The 18,396-nt window shown below is 51.3% G+C and overlaps 1 protein-coding gene across 3 annotated transcripts in view; it reads right to left on the minus strand.

The window, feature by feature from the left end:
* BIN3 (bridging integrator 3) overlaps positions 1-15,083 on the minus strand; it is a 51,388-nt gene extending 36,305 nt beyond the window's left edge. Inside the window, exon 1 of one of the 3 annotated variants that reach the window (XM_090056333.1) lies at positions 15,032-15,083. In XM_090056333.1, the coding sequence (XP_089912459.1) occupies positions 15,032-15,039 (8 nt within the window). In that variant the 5' untranslated portion in view covers positions 15,040-15,083. Of the gene's footprint in view, positions 1-11,655; positions 11,813-14,149; positions 14,497-15,031 lie in introns of those variants that run through there. The other 2 variants (XM_090056334.1, XM_090056335.1) reach the window with 2 other exon arrangements.
* Between the last annotated feature and the right edge of the window lie 3,313 nt (positions 15,084-18,396).

Consider the following 18,396-nt stretch of genomic DNA (forward strand, 5'->3'; position numbering starts at 1 on the left):
GACTGGCTCCTGAGCCAAGGCCCAATACTCTATTTTCACTAAAAATAACCAAGAATTTTGTACTCAATCAATTACAGATGAGTAATATAGCAACATCAACGTATTTATACTGTAAACAGCTATCATATTGATTTGGAAGGACTTCTTTGAGGTGACTTGGCTGAACTTTCTGAAGGGCTCTTGGCTGGTGTCTTCTCAGGAGTCCTGGCTGCGGACGCTTCTGGAGTCTCGTCGCTTTCTTACAGAAAGTGTCCAAGGAAGTTTGGACAGATGCTCTCCAAGGAGATGGGCGATGCAGGAAACTTGTTCACTGGCATGGCGTCGCACCGAATCAAGCGTTGTAAAGTCAAAACTGACGTCAGAAAGTTGAAGTAGGGTGTCAATTTATAAACGTTTTAAAGTGCAAAATGTGGTATGTCGAGGACTGCCTGTATTTTTAACCCACCCAGTTGTTGTTAGGGTTCCACGGTGTCAAACCCATCGTGACCTACACCTAACCATTAAGACAAAGCTGCTGGATGTCAGTCTGCAAAACCTTCCAAAAAAGCACATCACGGGCTGCGTACCGTGACATCACGCCATATATAATCCGAGGGAAGCAAGAGAGATGTCTCCCGGTGGCCTGATCCTGCCTGGCTTCCTTTGAGCCAATCCTTGTCACCATTTTCTAACCACTGGTATAATTAGCCACCGAGAAGAGAAACCTCAACTAAAACCCATCCCACCCTGCCCCCTGCCCAGAGCGCGAGCCAACCTGAGTCACAAAAGTTGAAAATTTCAAGTTTCTGGAGCACTTCCTGTTTATTGTTCTCAGCCGATGCAATTTTAGGCTATTAACCCTTTCCCATTCCTCGGCCACCATGAATCATCCTTCTTTTATAAACAAACAATCATCTAGCATATAATTACAGCAGCGCTTGCTGGATGCGATGCCTTGGTGGAAGGAGGACAATAATACAGGATTTCTTCCAAGGCGGGTCAAAAAAAAATGGGTCAGCTCCCCATATTGGCCACACAGTCGGGGTCAATAGAGCCAGGTGCCTCCAACAGAGGCATACACATGGCAACATAAGACGTTCACAGATGGGGCAGCCAGAAACCACCATCAGCCATCACCTTTGGGAAGAAGCTGGGTACAAAACACCCGAGGGGTGAAGAAGCAGGGCAGAAGAGAGAAGCCAAACAGCTGCAGCATCTGGACCTGCCGTGCCCAGAAGGCTTGCGGAGGAGCCCTTCCAGCAAGCCTTGCTTGGAGACCATGTAGAGCCCCAACAGGGAGACTGGAGAAGCTAATAGTGAGCAAAGAACCTGTGCGCAAGTAAACTCCTTCCTAGTGACATACATAACACACAGCTGCCTGGGGGGTGCCTGGAGGCCCTGGGTATCTCTGATGCTGTGCTGCAGGAAACTACTTGGAAAAAATTAAAACACCTCCTGCTAATATTCCCACCAGGGCTCTCTAAGTCTTGATCCTCCTTTTGGCAGACAGGGCCCTGGCTGGGCATTTGTGGTAGAGAAAGGAATGGGAAAGTTGTCTCTCTGCCTACTCCCCTATTCTGTATGTCAGTCTTTACGTGGCATCATAGCCCAGATGTGGCATGGAGTAATACGAGGGAGGAGGGTCTCCCTATTTGAATGGGCTCCGTTTAGCTTTCAAGCTGCAATGAGAACTGGGTGACGAGTAAGACAGATGAGAAAAAGGAAAGAAACGAAGACTTAGTAGGCACCGTCATACTCACCAAAGGCTGCGCCTGATTAGAGATAATTATTTCTCTGCTCTTAATGGTTAATCTTAGTTAACACACAAGTAAACAGAAATTTAAATACGGGCCATTACAGACGCTCCAAGACACCAACAGCCACAGGGAACCACTGAAACACAGATGCTGTGAACAAACCCGTCTGGAACAGAAAGCAGGACCAGCAGGTTAAGGGGGGAAAAAACAAAAGTATGTGGCAGTGCCAAGGTATGACAGTGGGGTGTGCATTTCACATGTGCACACGCACACACCCCTGCTTTCCTATGAGATGGATATACGTGTGTGATATAAGCCATTATTGAAGCATGACCTTGCACCACTTAATCGAATCAGCCTTCTCAGCCCAGGACCCTGAGAAGCCCCAACTGGCGTCATCTCAAAGGACAGGGGCTTCCCCCCAAAAAACCTCCACGCTGCTCTGGACAGTCTAACAAAACTAAGGGAACCCCCCTGCCCACCACGACTGTCAAAGTAAAATTAGCTAAATTCCAGTGACGCAACAGGGATGCCGGAAGCCAACCAGAACAAGTCACATGTACGGGGCCCTGGATCCTAATAGGCCAAGCCCAGGAATTCAGATCACAGGCAACTGGTGATTTATGTAACAGCTAATTGCAGGATGGAAAGGGAAGGAGGAAGCAGGGCTCACACCAAGGAGTACTTCAGGTCTTCTGAAGCACCTGGGTAATGTGGCTGAGCTTAGCTGATAATACTCCTTCCTCCTACCTTTACCCTGAGCTGACACCAGCTACTTTAAGGCTTGCCGGTCCTCCTCAAGCCAAACTATAACAAAGTGAGCAGCTTGGGTCAAATCGTGGCTTAATGGGATGAAGTCATCCTGTTCCAGCCAGAGTGCCATCCTCCTTGCATGGGCAGTGCACACCGCAAGCACATGTGCTATAAGAATACTGGGCATCAATCTCATTTAAGGGAAGATTTTTTTTTTGCATCTCCAAAAAGGAAACAGCCACAACTTTTTTCCACCCAGAACAAGTCAACAAGATGTTCAACCGATTACGCTTGGAAGCTATAAATTTCTATTAGCATCCTGATGCCACCTGCCTAATTGCATCTGTTCAGTAGAACTTTAACACAACCAACCTTGTCCATGAAACGACGCCTCACCCCACCTCTTCCCTGCACATACAAAAACTTATTCTAGTGAGCGTCTTCTCCTGGTTTCCGAATCTCTTCCTTTTCATAAGGCTCAGTAAAAAAAAAAAAAATCAAAAAAAAAATCATAATAATAAAATTGCAGAGGTATTAAAACAAGGAAGCAGCAAGATTAGAAGCACTGATCTTATTTGAGATCTGAGCTTACCTGACATGCTTGCAACTGGATTGCAAAGCTTCAACAAGGTGCTGCTGGCAGCTGAGAGGTACTCAAATGATTTGACCCCAAGCCCAGCACCAGCACTGCCCAGGTCTAACATGCGCGCTGGCTTGCCTTGGCCAGGTCACGTTGCATCAGTTTTCCCCATCTCTAAACTAGAGATAAGGCATCTCTGAGAGAGATGCTGCCAAGTCTCAGACGGGTCATACTGCCTTAGGGACCAAAGTCTCCAGATATTATTCTGTCTAAATAGTCAGAGGATAGGCACAGCAGAAATGCATCCAACCCGCATGGACAACATTTCACATCCATCTTTCACTGCATGTTACAGACAGCCATAGACACTAACCCTAGGAAAATCAGGACATCTTGTATGCAGCTTAGAGGAGACCATGTGCAATTCTTCCTGTTGAAAGGATGCTGGGGTTGTGTTTGGGGTGTGAAGTCATGTTAATAAACAGCGTGGGCAAGCTGAGTCATTCAGAGGATTTCCACTCTGGTCAGATATGGTCATTTATCACCCCAAGCAGCAGCAACACCATCCACATTCCTGGCCTCACTCCTCAGGCTGGCAGAAAGCAGAAAGAACTCGGGACTGCAGACGGGAGGCTAACCGCACCACTAAAAGGATGCGGTGGGACTCGGAAAAAACAGGGAAAAAAGTGTGGGTGGGTAGAGAAGCCTGAAAGTGTCTCCTCCGCAGGGATGTGGAGGAGGCCCTGGAGGTGGGGCGCAGCCATGACCCACGTCCTGGGAAGTTCCCCCAGCCATGCTCTAGGTTTACTCGGCCGTCCCACGTGCGCATTCAGGCTTACATACCAAAGGCTGTCTCTCCTTATTGAGTTTAACCACTCAATTACAGATGAATCCAGCAGGTAATGGAGGAACTCAAGGAGGTCTGCTGGGAAGCAAATGTTAACATGCACTGCTTCACTTTGCCGCTGCAACCCCTTCCACTTAGGAATAGCCCAGTGAAAATCATATCGAAACATTTAAAGTAGGAAGGCACTTGGGATCTACTCTACTGCCCTGCAGGGTGTTCTGACAAGGAGGACACAATCTTGGCCACTCTTGCTCCTCGCTGAGCAGGGAAAGAGAATAACTCCCAATATTAAAGTCCCCCTCCAAGTGGGGAAAGGCGCTGGCAGCGGCTTTGTCCTCAACTGCAACAGTGCTCATGATAGCGCCTCTTCTTTTGTATCGCTGTTGGCTCCCACTCACAGAGAACTTCCAAATCTACTTCCCCCACCATCGCATCAGAGGGGTGATCAAGTCTCATCTTTGGACTTTAAGGTTACTATCCAAGTGATATATCATCCAGGTGGCAGGGAGATGGTCATCTCCCAAAGCAGTCATTTCACGCAGCAGGCAGTCTCAAGATGGACAGTACTGAAGAAGTTGACCTTCGGAAGTTATTTGGCAACCACAGACCTAGAGGCTTACTAAGCCATGTTGCTTACTCCCACCCCTGCTGCATGCAGATACTGCAAGCCTATGTGGCCCAGAGAGACATGTGAAGGGAGCATAGGATGACCCCTTGGTTCTTCTGGAGCTGTGAAGTATCACTGCAGCCATGGAGTTTGCTTTTCTGTCCTTGGGCTCACAGCAGAAGCACCACAACAATTCAGAAAACAAGACAGCAAAGGACTGAAAACACACAGCCAAGAGAGGCAACAGCTGCACTGATACGGCTCCCCATAGGCCAATGCAGAAATGAATCACCATCTTGACCAAGTGACAGACAAAAAAAACCCAAATATCTCTCTCTCTCTCTCCATACAGAGGAAAAGTCCCTGCCCAAACACCGCGGGGTTTCCCCCCAGTGCAAAGGCTGCAGTTTTCTACTTGTTTGCTCTTGTACTTTCACAGTAAAAGCTGCTAACCATGCTGTGAAATCACAACATGCACACTGGTTCCCGCCTAGGACAGGCACTGAAGCTACCTAGCGAGGCACTGAAAACCCCCAACTTCCCAGACCCTTCACACTCTCCCCACCCGAGCCATGTCAACACAAGCACAGGTCAACCACACTGCAGGTGCAGCCAGGCACAAAACAGCCACCCTAGCAGTAGTGCTACGTGCCAAGAGGACGAGCGGTTAACCACCGCATCATCTCCTAGATGGCACTAAGGCCGACATGATTGGATGGTAAAAGACGCTCGAGTCCCTGCCTACACTAGCGACCTCAGGCACAAGCGCCGCTGCTGGAAGATGCTTAGCAAGATGGTAAGCGCTCATGTGGCCTGGCAAGAAATGCTCAACACCATATACAGCCAGGGCCTTAGGAAGATTTTCACTGCGTGCGGACAGTGTGCTTGGTGCTGCATATGCAAGTAAACAATAGGTTGCACAATAGCAGCACCTCTGCTGCCCAAACTGGAAGCCCAAGACTGCTCCCTGGCCTTAAAAAGGACACAACCTGATACCATGCCCCAGCGAGTGCCCAAGCAGCACTGGAATTGCAGCCCCAGCCTGGACAGGTGACAATGGCAGGAAAGCAAGACATGGTTGCACTTAATATAACACATCACTCTGGATGCCTTGCTATGCTCCATGGTGTCCATGGCAACTGCATGCACTGTCCCACCCCACTCCTCGTTCCTTAGACGAACTCATAGCAACCACTCCAAATACAACGCTAATGCAAGAGGAAAAAATTATTCAAATGGATCACAAATAGCTTATGTTGAGAGAGACGCCAAGCCAAATTCTGCATCGCCTCTGGCCCGGGAAGCTCGCGAGGAGGTCGTTGGAACTGCAGGAGGGGCAGCACCGGAGAATTTGGCTGGTGGCACTGGACACCTAGGAACGAAACTGTAGGATGTACACACCTTATATCCCGGTTCCACTCTACCTGGAAAAGTCCTGGCTGCGAGCCAGTAAAGCAGCATCAGAGCAAGCCCCTGTTGCAGGGAGGAACCCTCAAGACATGAACACATTGTTTTAAACCAGTCTTGGAAAAAAAATAACCCCTGGGGACTTGGCCCTTTTTGGTCCCAGCCAGCCACCATCAGCCTCAGCAATGCTAGGCTACAAGGTGTTTGGGGAGACCCTGTCTTCAGGTCTTGCCATGAGCCAAGCACCATGTCAGTGTTAAGCGACTATATGAACAATAATGTCTCCCACCCATTCCAAAAGGATAACGAGAAAACTAATGATATTTTACTCACCCATCAAAAGAAAATTACTCACGCCAGGCGCGTGGGCGAGCAGAATTTTGCAAGGCGGTTTTAGGCCCTGGCTATGCTACAAAAATAACCATTTTCAGCGTGGCTGTGAAACACGGTTGTGGTTCAACTGTGTTCTCGCAGCATTTTGTTTAGTTGCTTGCATGGAACCAGAGGAAAAAACCACACGACAGTCATGGTAAGGAAGCATCCTTGGGCTGCTTTCAGTTGGGAATTTATGGAGGGGAGAAAGTTACTACTTCATTCACTGCTGCATTTACACATGGGTATTTCTGAAGTGCAAAACACCTTGGACTGTGCTCCCGTCCACACTAGAAAACCCCATGCAGTTATTATAACCCCTTCACACTTGACCAGGACTGTGTTGTGTCAGGGTTGACAGTAATCTTATGTAGCGTTTAGATTATGGTTTATACGGGATGATTTGGATAGGGATGATCCTGCCTCAGGCAGGGGGCTGGACTAAATGATCTCTGGAGGTCCCTTCCAGCCCTACTTCTCTATGATATCCAGTTGACGGATCAAATTTTATTCCAAGTTAAGGCCAAAACCCTGGTTTGCTAAAATCAGTGGGAAAAGACATCAAAGCGACTACAGCTGGGTCCCTCCCCTCTCCTCTTCCACCACAACGGACTTACCAGCTGCATGCAGCTCTCCACACTGCCGGGCTCTGCTCCTCGCCGCCGGCATGCTGCGCTGCGGCTGCGTGCATGCAGGCACCATTTACTGGCCAAATTATCAGCCACATCAGGCTGATTTCCAATGCAGCCAATTTTCTTTATGTTGGTACCCATCTGATATCAGACTGGCAAGCTAGCATGTCTACAACCCATGGAAACACAGGCTTAACCCAACAACACTTTTGCAACTATAACCATATTCTCTCAGTAAATACACACCTTACATGAGTCCAAGCAGGTGGAGCCCCCCACCCCCCCATTAACCAGAGCCTCTGCACGTGACTTGTCTGTAGCAATAACAACCATTATAGTTTCATAGTTGGTCGGGTCGGAAGGGATCATCAAGTCTGACCCCTGCCATGGCAGGAAAGAGTGCTGGGGTCAAATGACCCCGGCAAGGTGACTGTCTGGCCTTGTCTTAAAGACCCCCAGGGTAGGAGCCAGCACTTGGAAGTTGGTTCCAGATCCTAGCCGCCCTGACCGTGAAGTCGCGCCTCCTGATGTCTAGTCTGAATCTCCCCTCTGCCAGCTTGTGACCATTATTCCTGGTCACTCCTGGCGGTGCTCAGGGGAACAGGGACTCCCCCATTGCCTGCTGGTCCCCCCTGACTAGTTTGTAACAGGCCACTAGATCCCCCTCAGCCTTCTCTTGTGGAGGCTGAACAGGTTTGGGCCCTGCAGCCTCTCCTTGTATGGCCTACCCTGCTGCCCCTGTTGGACCCGAGTTTGGACATGCCTGCCACTTGCCAGCTGCTCTTGTTCCCCACCCTCCCTCCCAGTTCTCAGCCTAAGTGCTGTTGCATTTCTCCACGATCCTTCCCAGGCACTCAATAAGTCGTGCTTGGCCCCTGCTCCAGCCTCTCTGTGCTTCAACTGTCTTGCAGAACGTTACTCTGAACTCCCTATCTGGGCTGAGCCCTGGTAAGAGTGCGGGGAGTTAAATCTTGGGTCACTAAGCAAGAAAATTAATCTCCTAAGCTTCAGATGGAGGGCCATATGCTCCATCCAATTGACACGAGCTACCTGTCAGCAGGTGTATGGTATAAAGAGCTTAGCCAAGGCAAAGGACATTCCAACATAAAACGTGCTATAGTGTACTAAGCAAACAACATGCAAACATCATGGCATATAACCAACACTAGCTCAACATGTTTATACTCCCAGTAAACAGTTGCAATGGGGCTGACCTCCAAGCCTCCACACCCTCAACCTCCCCTGCTCTTTTCCCTTCTGGGGTTTATTCCCACCTTCTCTACTTTCCCCAGCTGTGACTGGAAAGCCATTAGCAAAGGGGGTCGGTCCTGGGACCTGTTTTGCTTCACATGTTCATTAACAACCTGGAAGGTGGGATGGAGTTCACCCTAAGCAAGTTTGCAGATGACACCAACTGGGGGGGGAGGGCGGGGGCGCGCGGGTTAGTAGACAGGGCTAGGAGCTAGCATTCACAAAGACATAGACAAAGTGGAGGCCAAAAAACAAAATCTCATGGGGTTCAACAAAGACAAGTTCAAAGTCCTGCAGTGAGGACAAAAGAATCCTATGCGCGAGTACAGGCTGGGGGCTGACCGGCGAAGCAGCAGCTCTGCAGAAAAGGACCTGGAGGTGACAGTAGACAATAAACTGGATTATGAGTCAACAGTGTGCCCTTGTTGCCAGGACGGCTAATGCCATACTGGGCTGCGTTGGTATAAGTGTTGCCAACAGATCAAGGGAAGTGATTAGTCCCCTCTGTTCTGCACTGCCGAGGCCACATCTGGAGTCTTGGGTCCAGTTTTGCCCCCTCCACTGCAGAAAGGATGCAGACACATTGGAGAGAGTCCAGCAGAGGGCAACAAAAATGGTTCAGGGGCTGGGACACATGCTTCCTGAGTGGCTGAGCAAACTGGGCTTATTTAGTCTAGACAAGAGAAGACTGAGGGGGGATTTAATAGGAGCCTTCAACTACCTGAAGTGGGGTTCAAAAGAAGATGGAGCTGGACTTCTCAGTGGTGGCAGATGACAGAACAAGGATAGGCATCTGGCTGGGGTCATCTGACCCCAGCGCTCTTTCCTGCCTAGGCAGGGGGTCGGACTCGATGATCTGTTGAGATCCCACCTGACCCCAGCAGCTATGAATCTACGAAGGAGCACTGGTCTCATGTTGCAGCAAGGGCAGTTTATGTTGGCTATTATGAAAAAAAATCTCTCACTAAAAGGGTAGTGAAGACCAGGTCAGCTCGAGAGGCGGTACAATCTCCATCCTTGGAGGTTTTTAAACCCAGCTCAACAAAGCACTGGCTGGAATAATGTAGTTGGGGACGGTCCCACTTTGAACATGGGGTTGGACTAGATCAGTGGTTCTCAACCTTTTTTGTACCAGGACCCATTTGTAAACATGGATGGCCAGTCCCAACCCAGTCAATAGTTTCAGTAGAAAACGGTTCCCTGACCCTGTCTGTACCCCTCACCCTTGACCTTCTGCCCCCCTGCCCCCAGTGTGTGGGGTGGTGGTGGTGGATGTGTGTGATGCATAGGGGTTCCCAAGCAGCCCCTTGCAGGCTGAAACTCTGCCAGCCTGCAAGGGAAAATCCATGGTTTCCCATGTTTTTCTCCTTTAAAGGAGAATCCATTTTTAAAGCTTGTTGATCTATTTTTAGTTTTTCACCACCCTTTTATATATTCTTGTGGCCCACTTTTGGGTCACAACCCACAGGTTGAGAAACAGTGGACTAGATGACCTCCTGTGGTCCCTTCCAACCCTAATTTTCTGTGATTCTGAGGGCGACGCCTGCTTTGGAGAAAAAAAAAAAAAAAGAGAGAGAGAAAGCAGAGTGGAAAAGAAACCAGGAATATTGTATTTAGTTCCCAGAACCATGCATTATAATGCATTAGATGCCTGCTGTACAGTGCCTGGAGAAAACACTCAGTATTAGTCTCTCACTTTCTGCTTGCTTTGAGGAAGTAGTGGGCAGGGGTGGGAAGAAGGGTGGTCTGGAGATCATTGCTACACTTTTCTTTGTTATCCATAAAGTGCCCTGGGACCTTGAAGTCTCAGCTGCAAGACGACTCACTTGAAACTCACTGGCAGGATGATTCTTAAGTCTCAGGACAACTCCAGCCCAGGCCTTGATGAGGAATGCAAATAGTGCTGTTCTGTGACTACTGCTACTACTTTGGTCACAGACGTGGCTGTGGTCCCCTATTCTTTACAATTAAGCCTGCAGATGCTGCTAAAGGACCTGTGCTTAATGATCTCCTATTTACATCTTGACTGACTGTCTTCCTTGCCTACATACTAGCTTCTGGCTTCTTTACTATTCCTTCCACCCAGGAACAGCACACGCCAACTGCAGATGCTTCCTCAGCCTGACAAAGGGTTTTTCAACCCAAAAGCTTGCTAAGAATTTATTTTTTTATTAGACCAACTAAGTAGTTGGAAAAAAAAAAAATAATCAGATTTACCCAAAGAACCTTGTCTGCCTAGTACTCTCCGAGCACTTCAGTGACAGGGCAGCCCAATACCTATTACAATGCAAATGCCCAGCCCAAGTAGCTCAACAGCAGAGCCTCCACACAACACCTTCTCCCCACAACAGTATCCTCCTCTGGGCAACACATCTAGGAGACAAGCACCTAATGAACAAAACTGGAATAAAGCCAGCGCAGCTCCCGACAAGCAAGATAAAGAAGATGCCTTCTCTGCACACGCAAGAGTCTTCCCTGAACAAGCCTAATTTTGCTCCAGTTCAGATTTGCTCTAGAACTTGGAAAGTGCAAAGAATTAGTAACGCACAATGGAATTGCACCCATCCTTTTGTCACAACCAGGTTCCCTGACCTTAGATCTCAGGGGAACCCAGAACCCTCTACAACAATGGTGCTCAACCTTTTTGCCAAGTGGGCTGGAGGGGCAGTGCCCACTCCCTCCACAGGTGGGATCCCAGGGGTGGACTCAATCCAGCACCAGGGTAGGCACAGTGGAGTCCCATCTGGCCACAAAGGGGAGGAGGGAGGAGGGGCAGTTTGGCCCCAATTCAGCTGCATGGGGAGAGGAGGTGGGGAGGAAGCTGTTCATGGTCCAACCCTGTGGGCAGAGGGTGGAGGGGGAAGAAGGTAGTGAGAAGGGGACCAGACCTGGCCTGGCTCCGAACCGACTGCACAGGGCATGGTCTGGCCACAACCTGTGTGTGCAGAGAGAAATGGGCAACCTGCCCTAGGGGCCTTGGGACTTTGGCTGTGGGGAGGGCTGGAAGTACTGCCACTGCTCCCCCGTCACTAAGTTTCCTAACCCTCCGGGAGCGCTGTAGGCTGGACTTCAAGGCTCTGTAGGTCACATTTGGCCCATGGGCTGGAGGTTGAGCACTCCTGCGCTACAGAAACAAATCTGAGCCCCACACTACACAAGGTCACTCTTCCCATTTTGTAGACAGGGACCACACAGCAGAGCTACTTGCTCAAGGACACACAAGGAAGCAGAGTCAGATGTAAAAAAAAAAAATCCAGCTACTTTGACTCTTGGTCCCTACACAAACCTCAGCTAACCTCTGGAACAGGCAGTTCAGAGCTGCAGACCATTGTTGAGAGGCAGCACGCGCAAACTAAACAGTTAGCAACAGAGCTGCAGCACAAAGAAAACTCTTGGCCTTGAAGGCTTGGAACAAAGTTCCTTCCCTCTTCCCACAGAGCACCAAGGGGGAGAGGCAGAATTGACATTACCCATTTCTTCATGGTGACATTTGGGAAGTCAGGCACGAGCCCCTGAACAACAGACCCCCTTGACATGCTCGCCATTCTGCAGGAGATCTTGTTGCAGCCTTGTTCTCTCAGAACCACTGCAGCCAAAACGGGCTCAGTTTGACCTCAGGAATCTTCCTACATCAGGGGCCGCGCGTCATTAGAACCTTTTCTCCTCCAAAGACGTAGGCAATTCCAGACCTGAATGAATAAGACAATTCATTCAATCAGCGGCAGCACAACTTCACACTGGCCATATCTGCATACATTAGCAACTATTATAGTTGGCAAGGCCTGCCAGGCATTGACAACCAAACTGAGCACGATTGTGTGTTCTACACACAGATGAACAGCCACAGAGTTCAGGACCCTCACATTCACGTGTACCCAAGGCCACAATACGCGCAAGGACTGACGCGGGATCTGTTGTGGAGGAAGAAAAAGGAGTCACAGATCTCAGCCAAGTAGCTCCACCCTCCAGAATGACCTTTCGCTCCTCCTCAGCAGCAGATGAAGACCTGGTGTCCTGGTGAAGGCCACATATTTTCCATGCAAATTACGGCAGGCAAATGTTCCTGAAAAGGGGTAGTCACTTTGGGCAGCTGCATTCCTGCATACTGAGAAGCTACACGAGGGCAACTTTTAGGCCTGATGTATCCTGCTTGATGCCAGGCAAGTAGGATTCACAGGCACCTACCAAACGAGGGGACATGTCTGAACTGTACTCAGTCAGTATTTTATGCCTGTCCACTGCACAGTTAACTCCACTCAAGTTACTCCGGGGGAAGAACAAATACACAGAGACAAACCAGCTGAACGGCCGTGCTTGCTCTGGCCCAGCCCTCAAGTACTATGGAAGAGACTCCTGCAGTGAGCCTGCTACTTGAACACCTTCCCAGAAAATGCCGAGACATTATTTTTAGTGTCCAATGCCTTCTCCCGATATGCCCGGAAGAGGACAGGCACCCAAGCTAAACCACAGGACAGCTACACACAAACTGCTTGCATGCCTCCACTACAGCAGCGCTGGCTGCCATTAGTTGGCAGAACTGGTGTGGTTCTGCCACTGAGGAGGGGCTGCAAGTGTTCGCACGCTCCAAGTCCTGCTGACAACTCCGGCTTTGCCGACAGCACTCAGGAGCACTACAAGTGCTTATAACTTCCGTTAACTCTACAGAGACTCCAAGCCCCTTGGCGTAGGCAGGCGCTGAGCATGTAGCTATGCACCAAGTAGTACGGTAGTGACACAGCAGGATTCTAGATCTGTGGTCTTAGTTGCTTCATGGCTGGCATGTACCATCTGAGTCTTTCCTTCCCAGCTCCCAACTTCAAGCTCAGCTGGGATTCAAGAGCCATACAAGTCTCCTTAGCATTAATCACCAACAACAGTAAAATCATTTGCTCTGCCATACTCGAGAAGAAAAAAATTTTTACAAAAAGAGCTGGGAACTTGTAACAAGGGCAGAACATAGCTCCCAGAACAAAAATCTCATAAACAATGCTGCCCAACACCCAAGTTAGCTAGAGGTTTGGTTTTTTTAGCTTACAATATACAGGGGTGCAGGAAAAACAAACACCACAAAAACAAGACTCTTCACCTAGAGGGGAAAGAACTTCCCATGTGAAAATGGAAAACCTTCTCAACAGATTTCTGACCACAGCCTCATTAAGTTCCTTTTCAGATCAACTGTTTTTCCATTTGCTTAGCCTTGCAAACTCAACCTACGATCTGAAAGTCAGGCCAAGGTCTTCCTCCACCTTATACAGCTCGCTCATCATCATACTAACTTTGTCTATGCATGACCAGCTTCAGCAATTTTTTTTTTAACACTAAAACTAGCCCTCCCAAACACACACAGCTAACCAATGTAAAAACAAGGGAAGTTGCACATGCAATCTGTCCCACTGCAACATTTTTTCCTGTGTACTGCGCTTTTTACAAAGCGACTCAAACAGGATAATCCAAAGTATTACCCTCCGATTAAAACAGCTTGTCTGCAGTACAGTGTTCTTCTACACTGTTTTGAAACCAAGCATTGGACAGTTGTGCTACTAGATGAGAAGCCAGATGTGAAGCCAATTGCTCATCCATTTTTATTGCTGGACTAAACAGAACTTTGCCCACATATAAATGATGCAACGTCAGAGCATACAGCCTAACAGTTAAACGATCAGACTTTTAAATCTGGGGCTGGCAACTCATTACTGACAGACAAAGAAGGTAGGCAATTGTTTGGTTTTAAGATGCAGCTGTTTATAGCTTATGACGCAGCGAGTGTTGCAGTACCAACAAAAGTAGGAATGATGCTAGTCTGCCGTGCAACTTATGAGAGCAGTACGACACTTCCAAGAGAGATTACTTGAAAGCCTAAATGCAGCAATGAGTGCTTACACAGGTAGCTCACTACAGCACAGTGGTGCATGAGTCAGGAGGAAAAGCAGACTGATTAGGCCACTTGTACCCCAGAGTACACACCGTGACTTCCTTCCCTTAAAACAGGATCCTGCTGACCATCTAAAACACAGCCTTCAATCAAGAACTGGGAGGCCCAGCTGTTCCGATTGAACACACAAGGCATCTGGGTCCCTTTTTATCAAGTCAGATCTGCCGACTTCACAGATTCACCAAAGTTTCTGCTTGCTGTTAGCCCTAAAGCGGCAGCACCGCTCCAGCAGAGCGCTGGGACACCTGGAAACCTGGCCCATCACTGCAGTTGTCAACAAACTTCTGATCCTGGCGCCTTTATTACTCAAGATGACAGGAGGCGGCAGAGAACACCGCTCGCTTTTTCAACTTGCGAGCCGAGACTGCGGCGCCGGCAGCTAGGGGAACAAGAAAATATCAAATATTTGACTCGCAAACTGAAACGGTTTGATGTGGAATTGCTGAGAGAGAATAAAAAAACCACTCCGACGCCAGCCACTTCCCGGTCGCCCTTTTCTGAGCAAAACCAGGTGGGGAACCAGAGGTGGGAAGAGCAAGCACCCAAAGGCCCTGCGTTGGCCCGGGCCCGTGTGGCATAGGGGCAGACAGATCCCCAGTAATCGCACGGAGATCAGTACATGCTCCTAGCAGGAGGGGGGCCCCTCCCGCCAGCTGCGCCCTGCACTTGTCTGGAGGAGTCTCCCGTCCGCCACCACACGGACACGCTGGCGCCCGGCCCCTGCAGCACAGAGGCACCGGCTCAAACCCAAGGCTCCTGCGCCCGGGGGATGCTGCGGGGCGGCGCGGAGCGCGGGCCAGGCCCCGGGCAGGGGCTGAGCTGCAGCCGCCTGTGCCCGCGCCGCTCCGCTCCGCTCCCCCAAGCCGGGCCCGGGCCGGGGGCGGCTCCTGCGGCTCCCCCGCGCCCCCGCTCACCAGCTCATGGCCCCGCAGCCCCGGCGCCGCTCCCGGAAGGACCACGCTCCTCCGGAAGTGACGCCACAGGAGCAGGGGCGGAGCTGAAGCCAAGGCCCGCCCCTGCCTCTGCCCGGCGGCGGGATTGGGGTCGTGGGGGTGGTGTCTCTCCGCCGCTGTGATGTCACAGGGGAGCTCCGTGGTGTCCCCACGGAGCGTGGCAGCGGGGCTCTGTGATGTCATCAGCACGCCCCCTACCCCCGGCTGCTGCTTGGCCCCAGCGAGGGGTGAGCGGGGTGGCGGGTCCGTGCCCGGGAGCAAAGCCCCTGTGGGAAAGGCCCCACTGCGCAGTGAAACACCCACCCGTGCTTGCCTGGGCCGCCCTCTCGGAGCCCCGCCGCGCGCTCGTTTGCGCGGTGTGATTGTGAGTTCACACCTGTGGCCTCTCTACATGTCCTGCACGCTTCACCCGCCCACTGCGCCATACGAGGAAGAGGCAGCGGGGCCCCCGGCGCGTCTCCGCGCACCCTTGTCCTAGCGCTTGCTCCCCCAGGCCACGTTCAGGCCTTTAAAGACCAGCGACCTTCACAGCCCGCGCCCGCGAGGGTCGACGGAGGCAGGCGGTGGGTGTGGGAGCAGAAGCCGAGAGATTCGGGCCCATCTGCTCAGAGCCGACATCTGACTTTTAGCCCCTGCATTTGGAAAGCCGCCCCCCCAAGCCTGGGTTTGGGGCACTGTGCAATGTGGCAGTGCCGCTGAAGCCCGGCGGAGCTCCAAGATGTGTAGGGCTTCTAAAGTCGGGGGCCAGGGGGCCAAGCTGAGCATCCGCAACAAGAAAGCCTAAGGTGCCTGACTCTGGGGACGTGTCTCTCCAGCTCAGCGGTGGGCTGTAGACCACGGGCTGAGGGACCTGGTTAAAGTCAACAGGGCCGAAATGCACTGGACAGAGCTGGTCAAGATTTAGGACCCATTTCCCAAATCTGGGACAAAACTGCCAGCTCAGGGACTCCATGGGGATGCTGGCTGCAGCCCTGAAATTTGGGGCTGTCCTGGAAAATTCAGGATTGTTGGTTACTGGAGGCCCCCGCCGTCCCCCAAAATAACAGTCACAAAGATGCTAACTGCAGTGACTTGTCCAACCTCATACAGCGAATCACAATCAGAGCACAGATTAATTCAGGGGACGCTCGGTCCACTGGACAACAGTACCCCTCTGGAAAGGAGCAGGGAATCCTGCACAAGAGGACTGCTCCCCCATCCCTTCCTCCCGTGGGTGGGATGGTGGTAAGGGGCCACCTTGCTCTAAAAGGGTGGTGGCGACCAGCTCTGCAACCCCTGATGTACTATCAAGAGAAGTGTCGGGATACCTGCAGGAAAGCTGGACACCAATGAGGCTCTCCAGTCACGCTGCCCAGTACCAGCTCCTTGTGCTCTCCCACCGTGGGCCCCTTCTCTTCTGCCCTGGTCAGAGACTGCTGGCTCATTGGGGCAAGGATGTTGTCTTCGTTCGGTGTTCATGCACCTGCTCCAGGGGCTCTTCAGCGCTGCTGTAATACAAACAAAGAATGGTTATCAACGTAGTTCGAAATCTAAGATGTGCTTTATACTGGTCCCTGCCATTGGAGGATGTCACAGCACTGTCAGGCAGCAACAGGTCGTCACACTTGGCAGCCCCTCCTCCTGCCTCTGGGGCAACTATATTTCAGGCCTGTTTTCCAGATCGGAAAAACAGAGATGCAAAGTGGTTAGGCTGGCTGGTGGTAGATATGGCAGGTATCTGCATACCTTGCAGTCCTCAGCATATTTTTCGCCTCCATGCAACTCCATTTCACAGGTGCAGAGCTGAAAGCCACAGGGCCAGATTTTTACAGGCATTTAACCCCTAAGGATGCAGACAGGCACCCGGTGGGTCTCAGATATTTTACCGGCCTTTGGAAAGCTGCATTTCTGGGCACCTCGTTTTTAGGCACGCAGGCCTACCGTTCCTCTGCCGATCAGCAGCAGAGCTAGGAACACGTCTCAGAGCTCCTGCCTCCAGAGCAGGTGTTTGCCCACAGGACCATGCTGCCTGCTTGCCTCCTGATTTACTCAGCCTTGTAGGAATCTGTGATGCTTTATGGCTCAGCCCCACCAGGTCTTGCTCAGGAGGCAGCACACCCTGGTAGATGAGGAGCATAGCACCCTGCAGCAATGGCTGTGAACGCTGCCCCATCCGGCAGTGCTCGAGCAGTGCGTGCAGCCATTGCCGAGGCACGCTGCGGTGTGCTTTACAGCTGGGCAGGGCAGGTGTGAGCTGGGTTATGACATGCTACGCGTCCCACCCCAGGATTCGGGCACGCTCTCCCCACCCTGATTGCCACAGCACCTGCCTGCTTGATGCTTTCCTTCGCTGGCGCAGATTCTGACCTCTCCCGCCACCCAGCTGCATAATCCTGCCCAACCCCAGCCTCCTCTGTGAGCCCTGCCTGACTCTGATCTCTGGCACTGGGCTTGACTTTCCCTGCAGCGTGGCCTAGATGCCTGTGACGAGACAAGCAGGGAGACAGAGAGGCCACTGACCCGGGTGATGGGTGGGGGCAATAGAAGCAGCCTCCACTCAGCTCTGACTGCCAATAGTGCAGCTCTCGCATGCGGGCAGGTGCCCGCTGTACCTCGGGTCTGTACAGAGAAAGATCGGAGTCAGTGAATTCTCTGCCAAAGACCAAGGGACGTCAGATGTGGTATTAGCGGAGTGCAGGCTTCTCTGTGCATCCCCAGGGCAGGACAGAGGAGGGCTGGAGGAGAGCACAAAAGGCTCAGGAATAGCCCTGGGGTCTATGGAGCCAGAGAGATGGGTTCTGACACAGACCAGGACCCAGATTAAGACATGCTTTATCTGGTAATGCTGTGGGTTAGTGAGCACAGCCATTCTTGCTAACTGCATCTTGCCCTAGAGAAGCATTTCATGCTAGGGAGATGGTTGGAGCTGGGGGCTCCAGGTGGGCAAAGAGTAATTTCCAAGCTGCAAAGGAAGGATCAGCAGACCTGGCATTTCTGAATGGAAAACGTCAGCAGGACGGGTGGCAGCCTTTGGAGCTGAGCTGCTCTCAGGCTCATTCACCCCCTGAGGCAGAGAAGAGATCGCCCGCCTCTCTGAAGGCAGAACAGATCCTGGAGACTTAATGAGCCTTTCCTACCTCTGTTGGCATGGTGGCAATGGGCTGCCACTGCCTTTGATTATGAAAACCTGTTCTCTGGATCCAGGGATCGGTTCATCCAAATCCAGCTGCCCCCACACCAGAGGAGGCCCAGACTGCCAGCTGGGGAAGGATCACCCCCAGACCCCAAGCTCTTAGCAGAGATAAAGAAGCAGAGGGGAAAATGAGCTGGGCTAGTCCCGCCTGTAC

Source organism: Crocodylus siamensis, chromosome 6, assembly GCF_052110815.1.
Source record: "Crocodylus siamensis isolate JL-2025a chromosome 6, ASM5211081v1, whole genome shotgun sequence".
In the NCBI taxonomy this organism is placed as follows: Eukaryota; Metazoa; Chordata; order Crocodylia; family Crocodylidae; genus Crocodylus; species Crocodylus siamensis.